Raw genomic sequence first — 19,864 nt, forward strand, 5'->3', positions numbered from 1 at the left:
AATTTGCATATGTTTGAGGATTCTCTTCCAAACTTTAAATGCATTAGTGATAGTTGTAAGTTGTCGAAATTGTCTATAATAGGAGGTATCTGTGTAGCGAAGAAACAAGCCATCAGCATTACTCCTCAAAAGTAGCTCATAAATAGAGGGAATGGAGTCAGTGACGCTGTGGCCACAATCGCTTTTAGTTTTAATCAGAGGGGTAAAGATCTGCATAAAGGCAGACCAATGATACAGAATTGTGTTAGGGATAGCTAAACCTCCTCTATCTAATGGTAAGGACAATAATTTATGAGACCTCCTGATCTTGCCGTTTTGCCAGATGAACTTTGACATAAGTGAGTTTATTGTTTTCAAAATCTTATCATCAATGGCTAAGGGGATAGCCCTAAAGAAATAAAGAAATCTTGGTAAGACATTCATTTTTAAGAAGTTAGCTCTCCCTATAATAGTAAGATATAGGCTGTTCACGCAATCAAGATCCTTTTTAATTCTATCTAGGAGAGGGTCGAAATTAGTTTTAACAATAGTTTTAACGTCTGGACTGATCCTAACTCCCAGATATGTGGCGTTATTCGTCACCCTGGGGTCATTGCAGACTATGTTGTTGGTGCAAATAATTAAAGTTTTCCCCTTATTAAGGGAATACCCCGAGAATTTACCATATTCGGTGGTAAGGTTTTCAATGGTGATAATAGCCTCAGAAGGATCAGGAGTGACAATAGCTATATGGTCTGCGTAAGCCAATACTTTTGTTTGGTATTGGCCACAGACCACGGGTTTAATTAACCGAGACTCTAAACATTTTAAAATTAAAGGATTGATATATAATGCAAATAATATAGGGGAGCAAGGACACCCCTGTCTAGTGCCCCTAGATATACTAATCTGACCAGAAACTGATCCGGGTAGTTGAATCTTAGCTTTAGGGGAGTAATACATGCTTTTAATTGATTTTATAAATTTGGGGCCAAAATTAAGGTGAGACATAACCGCCCATAAAAAAGACCAAGAAACGCGGTCAAAGGCCTTTTCGGCATCTAACAGGATCATTGACATCCGGCCGCCCGTAGCAGACATGGAATCAAACAAAGTAATAACTCTATTAATATGGTTGGTGGTACCTTTCCCTGGGATGAAACCATGTTGCCACGGGGAGACCAAATGTTCAATGACCCTGCTCAACCTGACTGCCATCACCTTAGCGTATAATTTAGAGTCCGAATTAATTAATGAAATTGGACGGTAAGAGGTAACTAGTTCCGGAGGTTTTCCTTTCTTTGGAAAGACGACAATATTAGCTTCGTTTCAAGATTCGGGAGGTATCCCGTTGAATTGAATGCCTAAAAATAGATCATAGAGAAGCGACCCTAGCTGGTGAGACAGGATTTTATATAAGTCCATAGGAATTTTATCGGGGCCTGCAGCCTTGCCGGAAGCCATAAGTGATAGAGCTGTGAGCACCTCCTCTATTGTGATTTCTCTTTCTAGGTCTCTACGAGAAACATCATCAAGACGTTTTCCAGCATTTGGAAAATTAAGTAAATTATGTAGATAAGTAGAGGAGTCGCTTTCAGTATACCTGGCATCTTCAGCATATAGTTTCTGGTAATATAAGTGGAAGTGTTTGGCAATGTCATCAGTTTGGGTATAAACCTGTCCGCTGTCCTGAATAGAAGTAATATTTTTAGAAGTGATCTTCTGCCGAGTGCGAAGTGCTAATTGTCGACCGACTTTTTCTCCAATCTCATAAACGTCCTTTCTGTGCACTCTATACGTTTGGGCCACGTTCTGAATAAGATTGTAGTTAAGATCTGTTTTTAAGGCGATATCCTGATACATCTCCTATTTGGCATCCAAACCTCTTGATATTTGTACGATATGTTGTTGCTCAGCAATCTCTAAAGCTTGCATCTTTAAATTAAAATCTTTAAGTATCTGCTTTCTAGCATAATTCTGAAAGCTAATGGTTTCACCTCTAAGGTAGGCTTTAAAGCTATCCCATACTGTATTCCTCGATGCGCTAAATCGATTAGCCTCAAAGAATTGCGTAGTCCAAAGTTTTATATGAGAGATATATTGGGAATTAGCCAGCAGTTTGCGGTCAAATGTCCAAGATCTGCGTTGTCTGGTGGGGTCGGGTATATTTGTTAAGAAAATGAGGGAATTGTGATCCGAAATAATTTTTGGATATTTGCTAATTGAAGAGTGTGCTAGAAATTCATGTGATACGAAGAAATAATCAATCCTGACGTGTTTTTGATGGGGGTGCGAGAAATAAGTATACCCAGGGTCATCTTTATTAGAATGATACCAAAAGTCAACTAACCCTAAACTACTGGTCAGTCTGGCAAGTGCCTTAAAAACCTTGGGTTTACGACCTGTGTAACTCTGCTGAAATGGAGTTACATCATGTTGTACTTTAAGAGATATGTTGAGATCCCCACAGATGATAAGTGGGCCTTGCCAAGTTGGGAGCTCTGTCTCTAGAAAGTCAAGAACAGCTGGGTCGTCTTGATTAGAACCATAGATAGTGCAAATTGAAATTCCCAACGAAACCTGAATGCTTAAGGCCTTTGGTCAAATGAACAAATTCAAAACGTCAATACACATTATAGAAGATACATTTCTAATACATGAACAGTCATGTTATAAAAGTAAATGCATTTCTCATGAATACACATTCCATTATATAGCAAAAAGTAAAAAACATTTTTATAAATACATATAAACTATAACTCGTTATTACTGAAAACAAAGTATTAGCGAACACATACATTGATAAATGTAATGATTACATAGCATGGGCACTCCGTCTGTGGCTGAAAGTGCACTTATCACTTGCAGGTTACATTATATCTCATGAACACATAAGGCCTCATTATACAAATACAGCCTAATCAAAGACAGTGAAGGTAGAGCCAAATTTACGTTGCTCTAGTCCCAGTCAGCATAGAGGCATAATCCACCATAAAATGAGCTAATTGAAAACACTGGTTGAAAACACAACACAATGTCCTAAAAAACAGGTCTGCTTTAGTCTTGCTTGCTAACAAGCGCATGGGACTCTCAAAACCTGTAGGACCTAGGACATTAATGTTAGGCCCTGTGTCATGTCTATAGGTCATAGTCTGATAAATGTACCAGACATACGTTGTCAACTGTGGGAACTGCTGGTCCTCATTCCTCAACATGTGGCTGACTGGTATCACCTAAGATTTTTTGTACATTATTAAAGCTGGAGACTTGCAGTGGCGGGTTTGAGAGTTCATGAATGGTGTGAGAGTCTATCTGTATCTCATGTGTTTGTTCCTAGGTCTCTAAGCACACACTGGATATTTAAAATTGATAAGCGTTCAGCTAATCCTGTACACTAACTGAATGAAAGTATCACCTCGACATCTTTGTTGGATTTGATAATTTGTTAAGTGGTAACATCTCAGAAGTGCGGATTGTTGATTTACCCAATTCTAAATTAAGAAGTCAGCTGAATGCATAAAGCAGGCCCCATTTAAGAAATTGATTGCAAGCCATGTCAGTCATTTTGACAGCCATAGTTGGATGCTAATTAAGCCTAATTAAGTGTGCCATAATATGGAGGAAAACTGCCTGTTTGTTAAGCAAAGCCAGGTGTTATTGTCTTTCAAAACCTAGTAGCGTTTAATTTTATGGGGGTGGAGGGGTTAAAAAGAAACCCACTTAGACATGTTTCTATTGCTTTCATACAGTGATGCATGAGGAGAGGAGAGGGTAATTTTGTCTAGTAATTATTAACTTCCTGTTCAGGCTTAGAACATATTTCTAAGCCTTTCTTGATAGGAAGACCTGAGACCCTTGTGGTTCTACAAAATTTATTTATTTATTTATTTATTTATTTATTTATAAAACTTATATAGCGCACAAATACCGATTGGTGTCTCGGCGCTGATACCTACAATTGCAGAGAGGATCCTTGTCAGTGTTACTGATTAAAAAGCCAAGTTTTCACCTGTTTCCTAATTATTAACAAGGAAGGGCTGAGTCTGATGTGATCAGGTAGTGAGTTCCATAATTTGGATGTTGCAACTACAAAACGTCTATCTCCCCATGTATCTTTTTTTGTCCGTGGGATTTGGAGAAGCTGGGATGAGGAGGACCGTAAAGTTCGGTTAGGCGTATATACACTCAAGGCCTTTTTTAAGAACTCTGGTCCTATGTCGTTCATAGCTTTGTACGTGATACACAAGGCCTTGAACTTCGTACGACTTCTCACCGGCAACCAGTGAAGTTGACGAATAACAGGTGAGATAGAAGAAAACTTGGGGGTACTGGTCAAAATTCTTGCAGCTGCGTTTTGAACCAGCTGTAGTTTGTTAAAAACTTGCTCTTGGGCGTTTAGCAGCAGTCCATTACAATAGTCCACCTTGGACAATACCAAGGAGGACATGAGGGTTTTACCCGCTGTAGAAGGGAGAAACAGTAACAGTTTCTTCACCATTCTCAGCGTGTAGAAAGAGGCTGAGACTACTGCGTTAGCATGACTGGTAAATGCTAACTTGTTGTCAAATAGAACCCCCAGGTTTCTAACCTTGGGAACTGGTGTTGGTGGGATGCCTAAATCGGAAGGCCACCATACTGGGGACCAAGACGGGGTCAGTTCACCAAATATCATGACCTCCGTCTTGTCTGAATTTAACTTTAAACAGTTCTGATCCATCCACAGACCGATAGCTCTCATACCCTCCTGGAAATTCTCAGCCACTGCTCCTCCATTTTTATGTATCGCCAGGACCAACTGGGTGTCATCGGCGTATGAGGTCAATCCAATTCCATATGATTTAATGACCCTCGCCAAGTCCGACACATAGATGTTAAAAAGTGTCGGACTTAGCGAGGATCCCTGGGGGACTCCACACGGCAGAGAGAAAACGGGTGAGTAAAAACTCCCCATCTTCACTGACTGCTCTCTGTCAGCAAGGAACGAGGCCAGGAGTGCCTTGGCTTTGCCCTGAATGCCTATGGCAGCGGCACGGTCGATCAGGATGGTATGATCGACCGTGTCGAAAGATGCAGACAGATCTAATAATATCAGGACCGCCGCGCCACCTTGATCCATGATCATTCTGACCTCCACCGCCGCCTTTATCAGAGCAGTCTCTGTCCCGTGGCCCTTCCTGAACCCAAATGGGATGTTGTCCAGTATGTCATTCTGGTCGATGTAATTGGCCAGCTTGATGTTCATTGCCTTTTCAAATATTTTAGATGGATACGGGAGAGAGGCAATGGGGCGATAACTTTTGGGCTCTGATGGATTGAGGTTTTTTTTTTTAATAAAGGTTTTACAATGGCTTTTTTCCAGATTGAAGGATAATCCCCCGTTTGAAACATGGAATTACAGATGTTAGTAATCACTGGAGCTATCGAGTTGGATACAGATTTAAGAACTGTTGGTGGGCATGGATCCTGAGGTGATCCTGATTTAACAGTGTTCATGAGTTCTCCTATATAGAGTTGAGATAGCGGACTAAATTCCTCCAGAGTGGAGTTGGGGAATATAACACCATTATTCAGGCCGGATGGCTCGGTGACAGTTTTATTGGAGAAATTGTAAAAAATATCTTTAACTTTTGCCATAAAGAAATCCGCGAGGTTGTTACAGAAGGTTTGGGAAGTCTCAGTTGTGGCAGATGCAGGTGGATTGGCAAGTTTTGATAACACTTGATACAATTGCTTGCTCGAGTTTTGGGATGACTCTATTTGTTTACTATAGAATTTATATTTTTCTGTAGTTATAAGCTTCCTGTAACTTGACAGAGCTTGTTTGTAAGTGTTTCTGTCGTTGTTGTCGTATTTAGTGCGCCACCGTTTCTCTAAATTACGGCATCGCTGTCTTTCTAATCTTAGGGGTTCCGAGAACCAAGGGGCAGAAGGTTTTATGTGATTGGGCCGCACGTTTTTAACAGGTGCTAACAGGTCGAAGGTGTTGTTCAGCCATTGACCATAGTCTTTAGAGGCTGTGTGCGGATCTGCTGTGTTTAGTGGTCTCGTAGCCTCCAAGATAGTTTGAAGTAAAGTAGAATCAATATTCTTTCAGTCAAGGCAAAGGACCCGGGGACCGTTGGGAGGGTGTAAGTTTTTGTGTTTCACAATTAGAATGGTAAATTTCACAGCTGAATGATCCGACCATGTAAGCGGAATTTGTTGGGGAAGTGATATAAGAATTATTTGTAAATAGGCCATCCAAAGTGTGGCCTGCTCTATGGGTGGAAATGGAAACGCGTTGTATTAGACCAGCAGCCAGGAAGTCGGCAATAAGTGTTTGCGAGTCTTTGTCTTTAGGATTTTCTAAATGGAAATTAAAATCTCCCAAGATAGTATAATCCGAATTGGCTGCTACCGGTTCTAATAGAAAATTAATGGATTTCAGGAAAAGCGTGCGTGTGGCAGGAGGTCGATAGAGCAGAGTCCCCTTAAAAGTTTGTGTGGGAGAAAGTGTGATGATAAAGCACAAGGCTTCAGCGGATGTACAATCTAATGATTCTGTCTTTATTGCTAAGTTGGCTCGGTGAATTATTGCTAAGTCGCCTCCCCTTTTTTCAGACGATCTATCCTGTATAATAACGTGATAGCCATTCGGGGTGGCTATACTGAAGTCCGGGCCAGATGCTAGATCTGCCCAGGTTTCCGTTACAAACAGAATGTCTATATTTTGGTTGGAAATTAGTTCCGCAACGTCTTCTCTGTGTTTTAACAAAACCATTGTGAATCCAACCACTGTCACCCAGAGCCCCCAAATATCAGGAATGCTTGTCTTACTGATGGAACAACATTGTTATTCACTGAATGGATTTCCTGTAGGTCAAGATAGTAGTCAGACAAATTACTACCTCTAAAAATATTACTTCATGGTGGGATGTGACTTCCCCCCAAATTTGTATTATTGGGTGTAATTATGGCCCTCAAAATGATATCATCACTGCAATACAATGGTGCCATTGAAGGAATGAGGCACTGTCCAGTTGGGATATTATCAGTGGGCAAGTAATGGTTCCACATGTGGTTGGATTAGGTAATTCCAAAGGCAGAGCTAAAATAAGCGGTCGGTGTGTTTAATTGGGATCTTGAATACCCTGGTTATAGTCTGTCTATTGCTGTATCTATGCCAAGTAGAGTGTCTGCTTCTTCCATGTGATATTAATGAAATTGAAAGTTCGGAGTTTTACATGTTCCTTTTTCTCTCTCAAGTTGCTACATGTGCAGCTAAGCAGGAATAATGTGGAGGTAAGAAAACTAAAGTCTATGTTATGCAATAGACAGAAGTGTAATGTTGCTTCAACACTACCCAGTAATCATAACTCTCTAACGGCAAGGCCTTAGCTTCGCAAAGTAACATTTTGTTTCTGAGAATAATTAAGTCTGTATTTGTTTTAGGTGTTGTAGTTAGCAATGGAGAGCGCTGGAAGCAATTGCGGAGATTTTCCCTTATGACTTTAAGGAATTTTGGAATGGGGAAGAGGAGCCTCGAAGAGCGGATCCAGGAAGAGGCTCAGTTTTTGGTGGAAGAGCTTCGAAAAACTAAAGGTACTGGATCTAACACAGTATGAAATAATAGTCATAATCCCACCACATCACACATATGCACTATCCCAATACATGTGCAGAAGAATAGAATACTGCCTTAAACCCAAGACAAATAATTTGTCTTTTGGCACTTTTTGGGTGGGGTGGAATAGGAGATGTTGAAAAGTAAATCTGTACCAGATCGTAGGCCAGGCTAATTTGCTCTACTGTTAGAGTCAGACACTTCAGCAAAGTATTTTAAAGCAAACAGATTTCTTACATGTTCACAAGCAATTTGGGCTAATGTTTTACCTGTGAGCTATAATACCAAGTGAATATCTTGGTAGCTGTCCTACATTTATTCAAGTCTGGCAAAAAAGTTCATAAAGGACATTGTGGTATCTTCATTTTCATAGTAATACAGTTTAGCAAACTATATTTTGCCCATGAAAACATTTTTTTCAAACAAAAACCAATAGACCTGGTTTGAATTTGCTAGCATCTGACTCTAACAGCATGAATGAGTGCAATTTGCATGTGTTAGTACATTAAACCCTTGCCCATTGACTTTGTGTATGATGGGTAAAACAACATATCTGCAACTTGGGGTGTTTCCCTCAAACTCCAGAAAGGAGTCTGTCCAGCTCTAACACAACACAGATAGCTGGGCCAGTATTTGGAAATAATTATATTTCTGCAGCAGAATTTTTGAAACATGAAGAGTGCATTTAAGTCACAGTTAAACATTTTGTTCATCAAGTAAATACAATATATGCTGGAGAATTTTTGAAAGACTCATTTCCAATTGCAACACTTGTGAGGCAATCTACTTTTTTTTTACAAACAGCACTCTGTATTCTGGGATCTGCAGTTTCACATTTCCACTGAGAAGCATGATCCTACAATAACCAAAGAATTGACTTCTCAGGGATCTCTGCAGTAACCTGAGGTCAAGTTCGAAACCTGGTAGGGTCAATTCAGCCTTTTGTCTTAGTGAGGCAGATAAATTGCAAACTGTTATGTTATAACATTTGCTATTTAAAGAACATCAACACACATAAAAACACACACACATGCACACAGATCTACAGTAGACCCCTAAACACACACAAAGATATCTACAGTAGATATGAGCACGCACATATCTATAGTAGACATATGAGCATGCACACTGTTAGATCTGTCAGCCTTAGGGTCCTCTTTCCCCTAACTTTGTACCTTCCTCCTCTATTTATGCTGATCTCGTTTTTGTTGGCCTTAGGTACTTTACCACTGCTAACTGGTGCTAAAGTACATGTGCTCACTCCTTAAAACATGGTAATATTGACTTATCCCCAATTGGCATATTTAATTTACTTACAAGCCCGTGGCAGAGTGGTAATGTGACCCCAGGGCATGTAACTTAAACGCTCCTGCTGGGCCTGCAGCACTGGTTGTGTCACCCACTTCTGAAGTAGCCTTTTAAACATGTTCCAGGCCTGCCAAATGCAGCCTGTTGGTGCAGCTTTAAACTGACATTTTGACCTGGCAAAATAAATGTTTTGCCAGCACCCAACCTTCCATTTTAATAAATATAAGTCACTTCTAGGGTACACTATGTACTGCCAGCGAGGCAGGATGCAATGAATTTTAAAAGCAGGACATATACTGTTAAGTATTATATGTCATTGTAGTATAAAAATCTTAAATTCGTCTGTTTTTCACTATTCCAAGGCCAACCTCTCCAAAACGATAACATTGGAGTTACTTTTTTATATTTAATAAGCTGCACCTTCCCATTGGGAACAGTGTAAACAGTTTGTGCTTGATTTTTTTGGAACTGTAAAATTATCCTTTATGGTGAAGATAGATTTTTTATTTCAATTTTGTAGAAATTAGAGTTTTACAAACTGTTACAAACTCGCAATGCCAAAACTGACTGCACCTTTTCAACCTCAGTTTGTTCGTGACCACTGTATTCAATAAAAGTGTTCAGCAATTATTTTTTGAACTTCATAAAAGAACTTTTGTTTGTTTGTCACACAAAAAGAACCAATGCAAAACAAATCATAAATGTTCTTCCCTCCCACCCACATCAACTAATTCACAACAGTGGATACACACAAAATAATGTACAAAATACATATAAACAAATCTATACAAAAACAACATTTTATGCAATAATGAATCTGTCCCATTTTCATTGTCCATGACAAGAGCTGAAAAAATAGAATATGCATAACACTACAATATATTCATAAGCTCTCGATCCATGGACAGTGTCCCCCTAACACAACAAGACTGCTGAAACCAGATGAAGTTACTTTTCACTTTACAACTGGTAATTTCTCTGGTTCTCAGTGTCTCTTTTATGTTAGTTGGGTGCACAGATGCTTGTCTACGTATTTCGAACCCACTACACAATTTTTTGGGTTCTCCTCATGACACAGAACTGCTATCCACTCTACAACACACAATCAAAAAACAATATGTTACAAATTACTATGTACATAGTGATGCAGTGGATCAAACATAAATCTGCATTGACACCATATATACCTCATGAAACTTGGAACATTGGACCAACACAATGGTCAAATTCCTTTGTCCGAAAAAGATGTGTACATTTATAGGTCACATTACCCATGCACTCCGATACTACCAACAACAAAACCCACAATGTGGGATTTTTTCATTCTTACTATGAAGGGACTGACATCCCTGCTTTATATCACAGTCCCTAATGTCATTCCAGCTCCACATTCAGGCATGAGGGATTCATCTATAACAAAATATATATGTTGTCATCACTATAAACAAGTAACCGCGCCCGGTATGCTGTTTTCAATTGACCTGTAGGAAGTGTGTAACTGCCCGTGTGTCCGTGGCAACCTAAATTATCAATTCCAATACAAAGAACCAGAAAGAAATGCTCCTAATTTCCTGGGATTTTTTGACTGAACAAACGGACGGACGAGCGGTCACCACATGAAGGCTCGAACACATTCATACTAGCTGATTCATGTTGTAAATGGATATTTTCTAGCTACGGAAGACTGGCCTCACACTCACTCTCAGCGGGTGGAAATCATGCGTTTCTATGGAAAGGAAAAAAACTAATCTTATTTATGTATCTTTAATCACAGTCATCCCACATAAGTCTGCGTAACTGACTCAGTAACACATGGCTGGTCGAAACTGGAAGCGCCACAATTCAATCTATTTAAACGACTTCCAATTGGGTCATTGTCCCACCCACAAATCCTGCAATTATGAGCATTTCTTTATGGCTCTCTGAAAGCAACATTGGGGCCCCCTGCAGGGTCCCCTTGCAACAGTGGCCCCTGTTGGCAGACTGGGGGGCACATATGGTGCCCCCTTTTAATACCTGCACTGAGTTGTGCTGCCAGGTGGTGTAGGCATTAACACAAACTCCCATTTCTCTATATGGGAGATTGTGCTGCAGCTAGGTTCCGACCGCAGCACAATCAAGAGCCCATTGGGAAATGGGAGTGTGCAACAGCACCAAGTGCGGTCACATCCTAGTACTGCGGTTGGGGCTGCCGACCCGAGGTTGATCGGTCCGGAATCTGCAACGTTGTCAGGTGGACGTGAGTCTGCCCGACATCCTAATTAGCCTTTAGGCCCTTTATTTCAGCACTTCCAGAGCTTCATTTGTGAAATCAATCTTACAAAGCCACATGCATGTCATCTTAGAAAGTGCACTGATCCACAATTGCTAGTGCAGCTCCCAAATACCTCCATTCGATGAAGCAGTCTCTTAAAACCACGGGACCACTGTCTCATAAGAGGCACCATATCAACCTCAAAGGTACAATTTGTGCATGCCTGGTTTACCGGGCTGATCCTGGATAAATGTCATGTCAACAAAATAAATCATTAATTAATAACAGTGCATGGACACTGCAATTGAGGTACTACTTTACAGGTACACTAACACAGCTGCTGACAAATCAAATGCTTTTAAAGAAGATGTATGACGTTACAATGCATGCTATTACAACGCATGCCTTTACGAAGCAAGTTTTACAACGCAAGTCGTTACAACGACTTGCGTTGGGGGGCGCTGGATAGTGAATAGTTTAATTTACTATTCCAACTCCAGTCCCCGTGGATAGTAGGGAAGGTGTTGGAAACTATTCCCTATCCTAGAGCGCCCCCCAGCGCAAGACGTTGTAAAAGTTGCATTGTAATGGTTGCGTCTTAAAGGTACTTTGTTGTAAAAGTTGCGTTGTAAAGGATGTTCCCCTTATAAAGATCAATGTACTGTTTATAATTCTAATTTTGTGATTTCATTATATTGAGTTAAAAATAAAACCTGTTTCTAGTCAGACCTAAATATTTCAACTGCGAAAAACACATTAGGAAATTGAATAGTCCATACGAATTGGATTCCAGGTTTTATGCATATTTTTTTGTTCTAAATAAGGAAATTAGTGGCTTGAATTTTCCTCTGCTACAAATGCAAATATTACATGTGTATGTTGAATGCAAGGCTCACAGTGAAACCTCTGTGGATACTGTAGTGTCTTGAGACTATGTGAACTAGGACCTTGCGGTTCTGGGTGGGCTCAATAGACGAATTACGTAATTGGCTGGGAAGTGTTAAGGTGTGGTCATTAATGATTAAGAGGTAATGAAAAAGCAATATGTGTTTTGTACTCTGAAGAACAAATATACCTGTTACTGAGCTCCATGTGTCCCATGTTTATTTGCATTGCTCCAGAGAAACAAGATTGCTCTCCCTGAGAGTTTGCAACAATACAGTAAACAGCTTGTGCATGCCATGTGTGCCCCAAGCAGATACAAAGCAGTCTGTAGTTGATGTTGATGGAGTCAAAGCCTGGCTCCAGCCCATACACAGCCCTTTGAAGAAGTTAAAGGCCTTGCAGAGGAGCACAGTTTGAAAACTCCACCAAAACCCGCTGGTAAGGCAAAAAAAAGAGATACCGAGCAATACCACAGAGAAATCACTCAAACTAAACAAAAGGACAACATCAAAAACAATCCTACTCTGGAAACAGAAAATGCACTCCGCTTCAAGGATGAAGAAAGTGCAACGCAATCGTTGAACGGGCAGGATGACCCAGTGTCAAGCACAAAGACGTACGTATGTACTGTAAAGATGCAGATTCGGGTGCACAACAAATGCTGTCAGAACAGCAAATACTCTCAACAGCTGCAGATATGAGAGCAAAATACATGGCAGCCACATTTCGAACACAAGCACTTTATGCTTTAGGCAACTTAAATGGTAAGTTTAAAGAAGTGCCAAAGAAAATCTGACTGGTTGATGCAATATCGTACCATCCGATCAAAAGAAACATTAGGACCAAATTCAATCTGATGCTGAATGTCGTCTATGAAAGGTATCTTTTCAATCAAGTGAGGCAACAAGTAGCAGAGATGATGGATGAGCTTGTTGAAAGACTTGATGTGTTATCAAGCACTATAAATTTAGTGAGTTTAATGATGAAGAAGCAGAGAGCCTCAGAGTCATCGATGGCTGTCTTTCAGAATCATTCAGAAGACACATGTTGAGAGGGATGCTCAGTTTAGAGAAAATACAAATGGCTGCAAGAGTCAATGGAAAAGTGGATTGACAAGCTAGGTATGGGTACATTTCATATTTGTAGCTTTGACATGCAACATGACCCTACGGACTCAACATTGTGTCATACGCCGACGACACCCAACTCATCCTCTCCCTATCCAACTAACCCAACACCGCCAGGCACAGCTTTCGAGAAGGCTTGGAAGCCATCGCCAAATGGATGAAAAACAGCTGCCCACAACTAAACACAAACAAAACAGAAGTACTCATCATGGGCCCAGACACGTGGAACGACACCTGGTGGCCCCCCGCCCTCGGAAGTCCACCCACCCCTACGGACCAAGCACGCAACCTGGGACTCATCCTGGACTCAGAGCTCAAAATTGACTGACAGATCAACTCTGTCTCGTCCTCCTGCTTTCACATCCTCTGCCTCCTACGTAGGACCTTCAAATGGATCAACCTCGAACACAGAAAGACCTTCACTCACACCCTGGTTACCAGCAGGCTGGACTACAGCAACGCACTCTATGCCGGAATAAACAAAAAACACACCTGCAAGCTACAGAACATCCAAAATGCTGCTGCAAGACTGGTCATCAACCTGCCAAGCCACTGCCACGTCTCCCAGCACCAGCGCACACTCCATTGGCTCCCCATCGAAGCTAGAGTCACCTTCAAGATGCGAACCTACGCTCACAAGGCCCTCCACGACACCGGACCAGCAAACCTGAACAGCCAACTCAAATTCCACGCACCCCAAAGGACCCTACGATCAGGCCAGCTGTCCTACGCCATTGTCCCCCGCACCAGAAAGACCAGATCAGGCGGCCGCTCCTTCTCCTTCCACGCAGCCAGTGCCTGGAACAACCTTCTGCTTCACCTCAGACAGATGACATCGCTCCCCATCTTCACAAGAAACCTCAAAACCTGGCTCTTCGACAGACCCCCTTCTTGATGGACTGGAACCTGTGAACCTCCCCCCCACACACCCCTAGCGGGTTGAGACCCTTACGGGTGAGTAGTCACACTTAACAAACACCTGATTTGATTTGATGTGACATAGGATTTGGGCTAATAGGACAGGGTTCAGTCTCTAAACTAGATAAACCATTATAGAAACCTTCTCACAAGCATTTATTCTCCTTTTTTTGCTCACTTACCAAGACGGTTGTAAGCAATGGTGTCATGTTTTTCAGAACTTATCGTACGGCAGTGAATGGTTCCCACTGAAGACAATAATATTGTTGGTTGGTTGTTTTGAAGAAGTAATGAAATTCCTTTTTTCATTATTTCCGATCTGCTTTGGAATACTTCATTCAAACTTGTTGTCCAAAATAACTGTTGCATTGAATGCAACAAATTGGTTGCGCCAATGAAGGAGCAGGTGCTTGTGCCTGCTCTCCCGCGTTTGGCACGTTGGAGCCCTACCTGCGGTCACTGATTGCTATGATTGTGCCCCGCTGCCTGGGCTGGGCCACTGATACTGCCAGTTCTCCACTGCCATCTGTTCCCTGCCAGCCCCACATGTGTCTGTTTCCTGCCTTTGCCTGTCATTATAGCATTCCTTTTCTTTATATTTAGTGGAGTGTGTGCCAGTTTTTTAGCCGTTTTTCCCTGCTGACTATATTGTGCTCCCTGCCGCACCTGTTCATGCTGTTTTTTTGCATCCCTCACATAATCCCGATTCCCACTGCCCAGCAGCCCTTCCACCCCCAGGACTTACTTAATGGAGGCCACAGTGTGACCCCATTGGGCAGGTCCTTGTGTCATCTCCCCTTCGTTGTCTCGTTGCAGTCCTAACTGCACCCGCAGATTGTGATTATTGTGGCCCGCTGCCTGGACTAGGCTACTGATGCTGTCAGTCATCCACAACTGTCTATCCCCTGCCAGCCCTGCGTGGGCCAGTTTAGCCTTTTTTCTGTATATTTAGCAACGTGCATGCCCATCTTTTACGTGTTTTTCTCTGCTGAATGTATTGTGCTTCTTGCTGCACCTGTTCCGACAGTTTTTTACTGCCTTTGCATAATCCTGCATCCAACTGTACAGCGCCCCTACCAGCCTCAGGACCTACATAATGGAGGCCACAGCACAGCCACACAGTGGACGTGTTGCTGACATGCCGAAGTATCATGCCCAGATCCAGGAACCTAACCCCATGACCACCCACCTATACTCCACCGCAGAGCTTGTGGCCCCCGGTGGCCTCAATAGCTGTTGCACCTCATCTCCTTGATCAACAGAAGGACCGTTTACTTGCAGCTGCCACTTTACATGCAACACCGGGATCACCATTTTCACAAGACCATGCATCATCCCCGCCCAGCAGTCCGTGGACCCCCCGGAATAGCTTCAGTGCATTCTGCTCAATGCCAGGTCCCTATGCAAGCACAGCACGGAAATCTGGGACATCATTACCACTCTAACCCCCCCCGACATAATGTTTATCACCGAGACCTGGCTCACCTCTCCTCATCCCCCAAAATCGCCACTGCCAGATGGCTACAAGATAAGACTGTGCCAACAAACACAGAGGAGGCTTCGCCATCATCCACAAAGAATCCATCCAAAGCACCATTACTGAAGGCTACACCATGCCAATCACGGAACACCTACATTTCCAACTTCGTACCAATGCGAAGTAGAACCCTTGTCCTCCTAACCCCCTGGACCACACCCAGGCTTCTGCAAAGCCAATGCTGAATTCATCACCCCCATCTGCTGGAAAGCATGAGCAACATCGGCCTCACCCAGCGACTCACTTGCTCTGCCCAGGGTTCTGTAATGCCATCTCTGAATTCATCCCCCACTTAGTCATCAAATCCAAGCACTACATATTCCTCAATGACCTCAACTTCCACGGCAACGACCACAAGAATGCCAACTTCACCAATCTCCTGGAAAGCATGAGCAACCCCATCTTCACAGCCAGAGACAGAGGCAAGTTCACCCACGTTTCTGTACTCACCTGGAATGATCGCAGCATCCTACACTTCTGGAATAAAGTCACAGAGACCCAGTGGCACTATCACTCTCACACAAACTCCCACTCTGTCCTATAACACTATCAAATCCACACATCACCAATACAACACAAACCCACATTATACATAACCTGAGTCCGTTCATACACACCCTCCATGTTCATGCAAAACACCAGCTCTACTCTCTACTTACTCCTAACAGACCCCTTTCCATCACCACCAATCTTATACTCAACCCGTTCTCATATCATCTACCAATAACACCCTCCTCCTCTTTTTACCAAAAACACATAATCCTTACACTCAACTCCACCCCATATATTACCTCTTCTCATTGCCAAAGCAAATGCAAACAGTCATAACCCCTGTTTAACGGGAAACATCCTTTACAATGCAACTTTTACCACACAGTGCCTTTACGACGCAACTTTTACAACGCAAACCATTACAACGCATTGCGCTGGGGGGCGCTCTAGGATAAGTTTAATTTACTATCCAACACCTTCCCTAGTGTCCACGGGGACTGGAGTTGGAATAGTAAATTAAACTATTCACTATCCAGCACCCCAAAGCGCTATGCGTTGTAAAGGTTTGCGCTGTAAAAACCGCGTTGTAAAGGCATGCGTGGTAAAGCATGCATTGTAATTACATACATCCCTGTTTAACCCCTCCCACACACCTCATGCAATCTCCTCCAGCACACAGTACCACCCACTTTGCCACCCAACATCCACTCACCAACAGTACTTTACATCCAAATCCTTCATAGAAATTCACAACATCAAAATCTTATCCCACTTTTCAACAAAAACAAACATTACCCATACACCAGCATATCAAAATCTCACACTACAATTCCATACTACATTTTTTTCATGAAATAGAAATAAACACCCCCTCCCGCAGTCATGACTACAGAAATAATACAAACCAACTTTAATCCCAAATCTTCACCAACACCAACCGCAAACACCCAAACACAACAACTTTCATTCACCTGCCTCTCATCCATTGCACAATTTAGATCCTTAAAACATCACCCACATGCTTCACCACCACCCTTATCTCATACACCTCCCATCCTAAACAGACACAAACAAAATAAATAGCATGGCACTCTTCGCAACTACACATCTACTTATCTATTACACAAGTCCACTGTACGAAAACAAAACAGCTCACCAATTCACGTTCAACCACCCTCTTTATCACCTACACATACAGACTAAACAATATGGCTTCTAAACCAGATTGGCACCTCGCCTTAAAACCCTAGCATACAAGAAAAAATTGTTGGTTGTACATCTTTCTCTGTCCAAACTATGGAATTCAATACCCCTAAACATAATTACATTTAAAAACTCAAGAGGAACCTTAAATGAATGCAGAACTAAAAAAAGATAAAGCAAGAAATTGCAAAGCTGCAACACACCTGGCTCAAAACAATTAACAATCAAGAGAAATTTCACCTATACAAAAATAACAGAATGTACAAGTCAACAATCGAAAAGGCTACAAAAGGTACTATTCAAACAGAATTCAAAATGCTAAATGTGCAAATAAAGATTTTCATAAATTTCTCACTGAATTTCATAAACAAAAATGCACAGTTAGAACTCATTGTATTTCTCAAGAATTTAATGCAAAACTGTCATATCATTGGGCAACCAAAGTGGATACGTTGGACTCCTATGTAAAGCAAACGAAAACCACCAGCACCAACCCATTTCCAAAAATCTCCTCCAAGGATAGGCTAACCAAGACTCTACATTTCTTCAAACAACTATCAGTAATTGAATTTATGGATCTTGATAAATCAAGCAGGCCAGCCGCCTGCCCTTCTGACCTTTGTCTACCACAAATATTCAAGGACCTTCTTTACACTAATTCTGTTGCCACACTAGTCAGAAAGATTGTCAACAATTATTTAGAGGATTCTTTCCAGAAAACGTACAAAAGGCATACAAACGCGCATTATTAAAGAAAACAAACCTGGACCCGCATGACCGAAACAATTACAGAACTACTAGAAATGGCCTTTTACTAAGCAAACTGATGGAAAGAGCAACATTATCCAGATGTCACAATTCATTGAAGACAAATCCATACTTTTTGACTTCCAAACAGGATTCTTTCCAGGATTAGGCACATAATCTGCTCTCATCACCATCTTGGATGACCTTAACTACACAGTAGACTGGAAATGGGTCACTGCACTTCTTCTCTTGGACTTTCCTGCTGCTTTTGCCACAAATACTCATAACACTCTAATCAAAAGTCTCTACGAGGCTGGCATAGAGGGGATGTCTCTCCACTGGATCACATCCTACCTCCAATACAGAACAAATGTCATCTCTACTCCCACTTTCTCATTCAAACCTTTCTTCACAAATGCAGGGGCCCTTTAAGGATCTATCATCACACCCATGCTTTTCAACACAAATCATTTCAGGCAATGATCAATTAATTTCAGCTCACATGCTGTAACTATGCAGATGACACACAAATACTTCTAAAACTGAAACGCTCCAAATAAATTGGAAACTGAAAAATCTTCAGTTGCCTCCAAGCGGTTGATCAGTGGATGACATGTAGCCATCTCAAATTGAATGTTTCCAAAACTGAAATACTCACATGTGGTGATTAGAAAAATTATGTCCCACTCTGCGCCTAGCCTGATGATCTGGGACTACCTCCTAAAGTATCCAACGAGTAAGAAACCTTGGAATTAGCATGAACTCCAGGCTATTAATGAATGCTCATATAGATAAGTAACAAGATCAAACTTCATCACTATGAAAACTCTGCACCCCATCTTCACGACCTTGGATTTCCACACAAGGTCCAGCTTCTACTTCCCTTGCAATGTCTAAACTTGAATATGCCAATGGCCTTTACCACAGATCATGTTCATCAACTATGAGAAGACTTGAACGAATTGAGAACTACCCCTACATGTAAAACCACAAGCCCACATCTCCCCTGCCTTGAGGGCTACTGGTTGCTAGAAGATTCACATTCAAGCTGCTTTGTATCACCCATAAAGCAAAACATGGATGAGGACCACTTGAGATGTCATCAGTGATGTCATGAGTGATGTCACTGACCATGTCATGAGTGATGTAATATGTGACGTCATCAGCAGTGCATTGCACGCGCAAGTTATAGTGAGTCCAACTAACTATAACGTGGGAATGTCAATGGTTTTATGCGAGTAAAATTTCCACCTAACTATAACTGGTGTGAAACCTATGTTTTTTTCAGTGAATTTAATAGGTTTTTTAAATGCTAATTCCTAACTATAACTGGTGTGAAACCTATGGTTTTTTCAGTGAATATATATATATATATATATATATATATATATATATATATATATATATATATATATATATATATATATATATATATAAAATTTCTATGGCAAAATGAAACCCCTCATTTTGTTCCTTTTCAAATTAAATGTATTAAGTGTTACCACTTTATTCCAATCAAGATGACTTCAGGTGTGCCATACTTTTGTCATAAGTAAGGCTGTTAGCGTTCCAGTTGTTCTTTAGAACACTCTGGGACATTCTGTCATTGGGCTATAGTTGGGCTACATCTGGCTGATATTTGGGCTACATTTGGGCTCTTTTGTCTCTGGTGGCCATCTTGGGAGACTGCATATCAGAATTTTTTTAATGAAATATAAGAGGATTTGAGAAGTCACTCAAAATGTGCCCTGATTTTTCTTTCTTCAGCACTAATCATAATTTCTATGGCAAAATGAACCCCCTCATTTTGT

General features: G+C 41.4%; 1 protein-coding gene across 1 annotated transcript in view; it reads left to right on the plus strand.

Annotated features, from left to right (window-relative positions):
* Positions 1-19,864, plus strand: part of LOC144781701 (cytochrome P450 2C16-like) — a 369,430-nt gene that overhangs the window by 69,479 nt on the left and 280,087 nt on the right. The window contains exon 3 of the mRNA XM_078660676.1: positions 7,411-7,560. Coding sequence (XP_078516802.1) covers positions 7,411-7,560 — 150 coding nt within the window. The remainder of the gene's footprint in view (positions 1-7,410; positions 7,561-19,864) is intronic.

Source organism: Lissotriton helveticus, chromosome 9, assembly GCF_964261635.1.
Source record: "Lissotriton helveticus chromosome 9, aLisHel1.1, whole genome shotgun sequence".
NCBI classification, from domain to species: domain Eukaryota; kingdom Metazoa; phylum Chordata; class Amphibia; order Caudata; family Salamandridae; genus Lissotriton; species Lissotriton helveticus.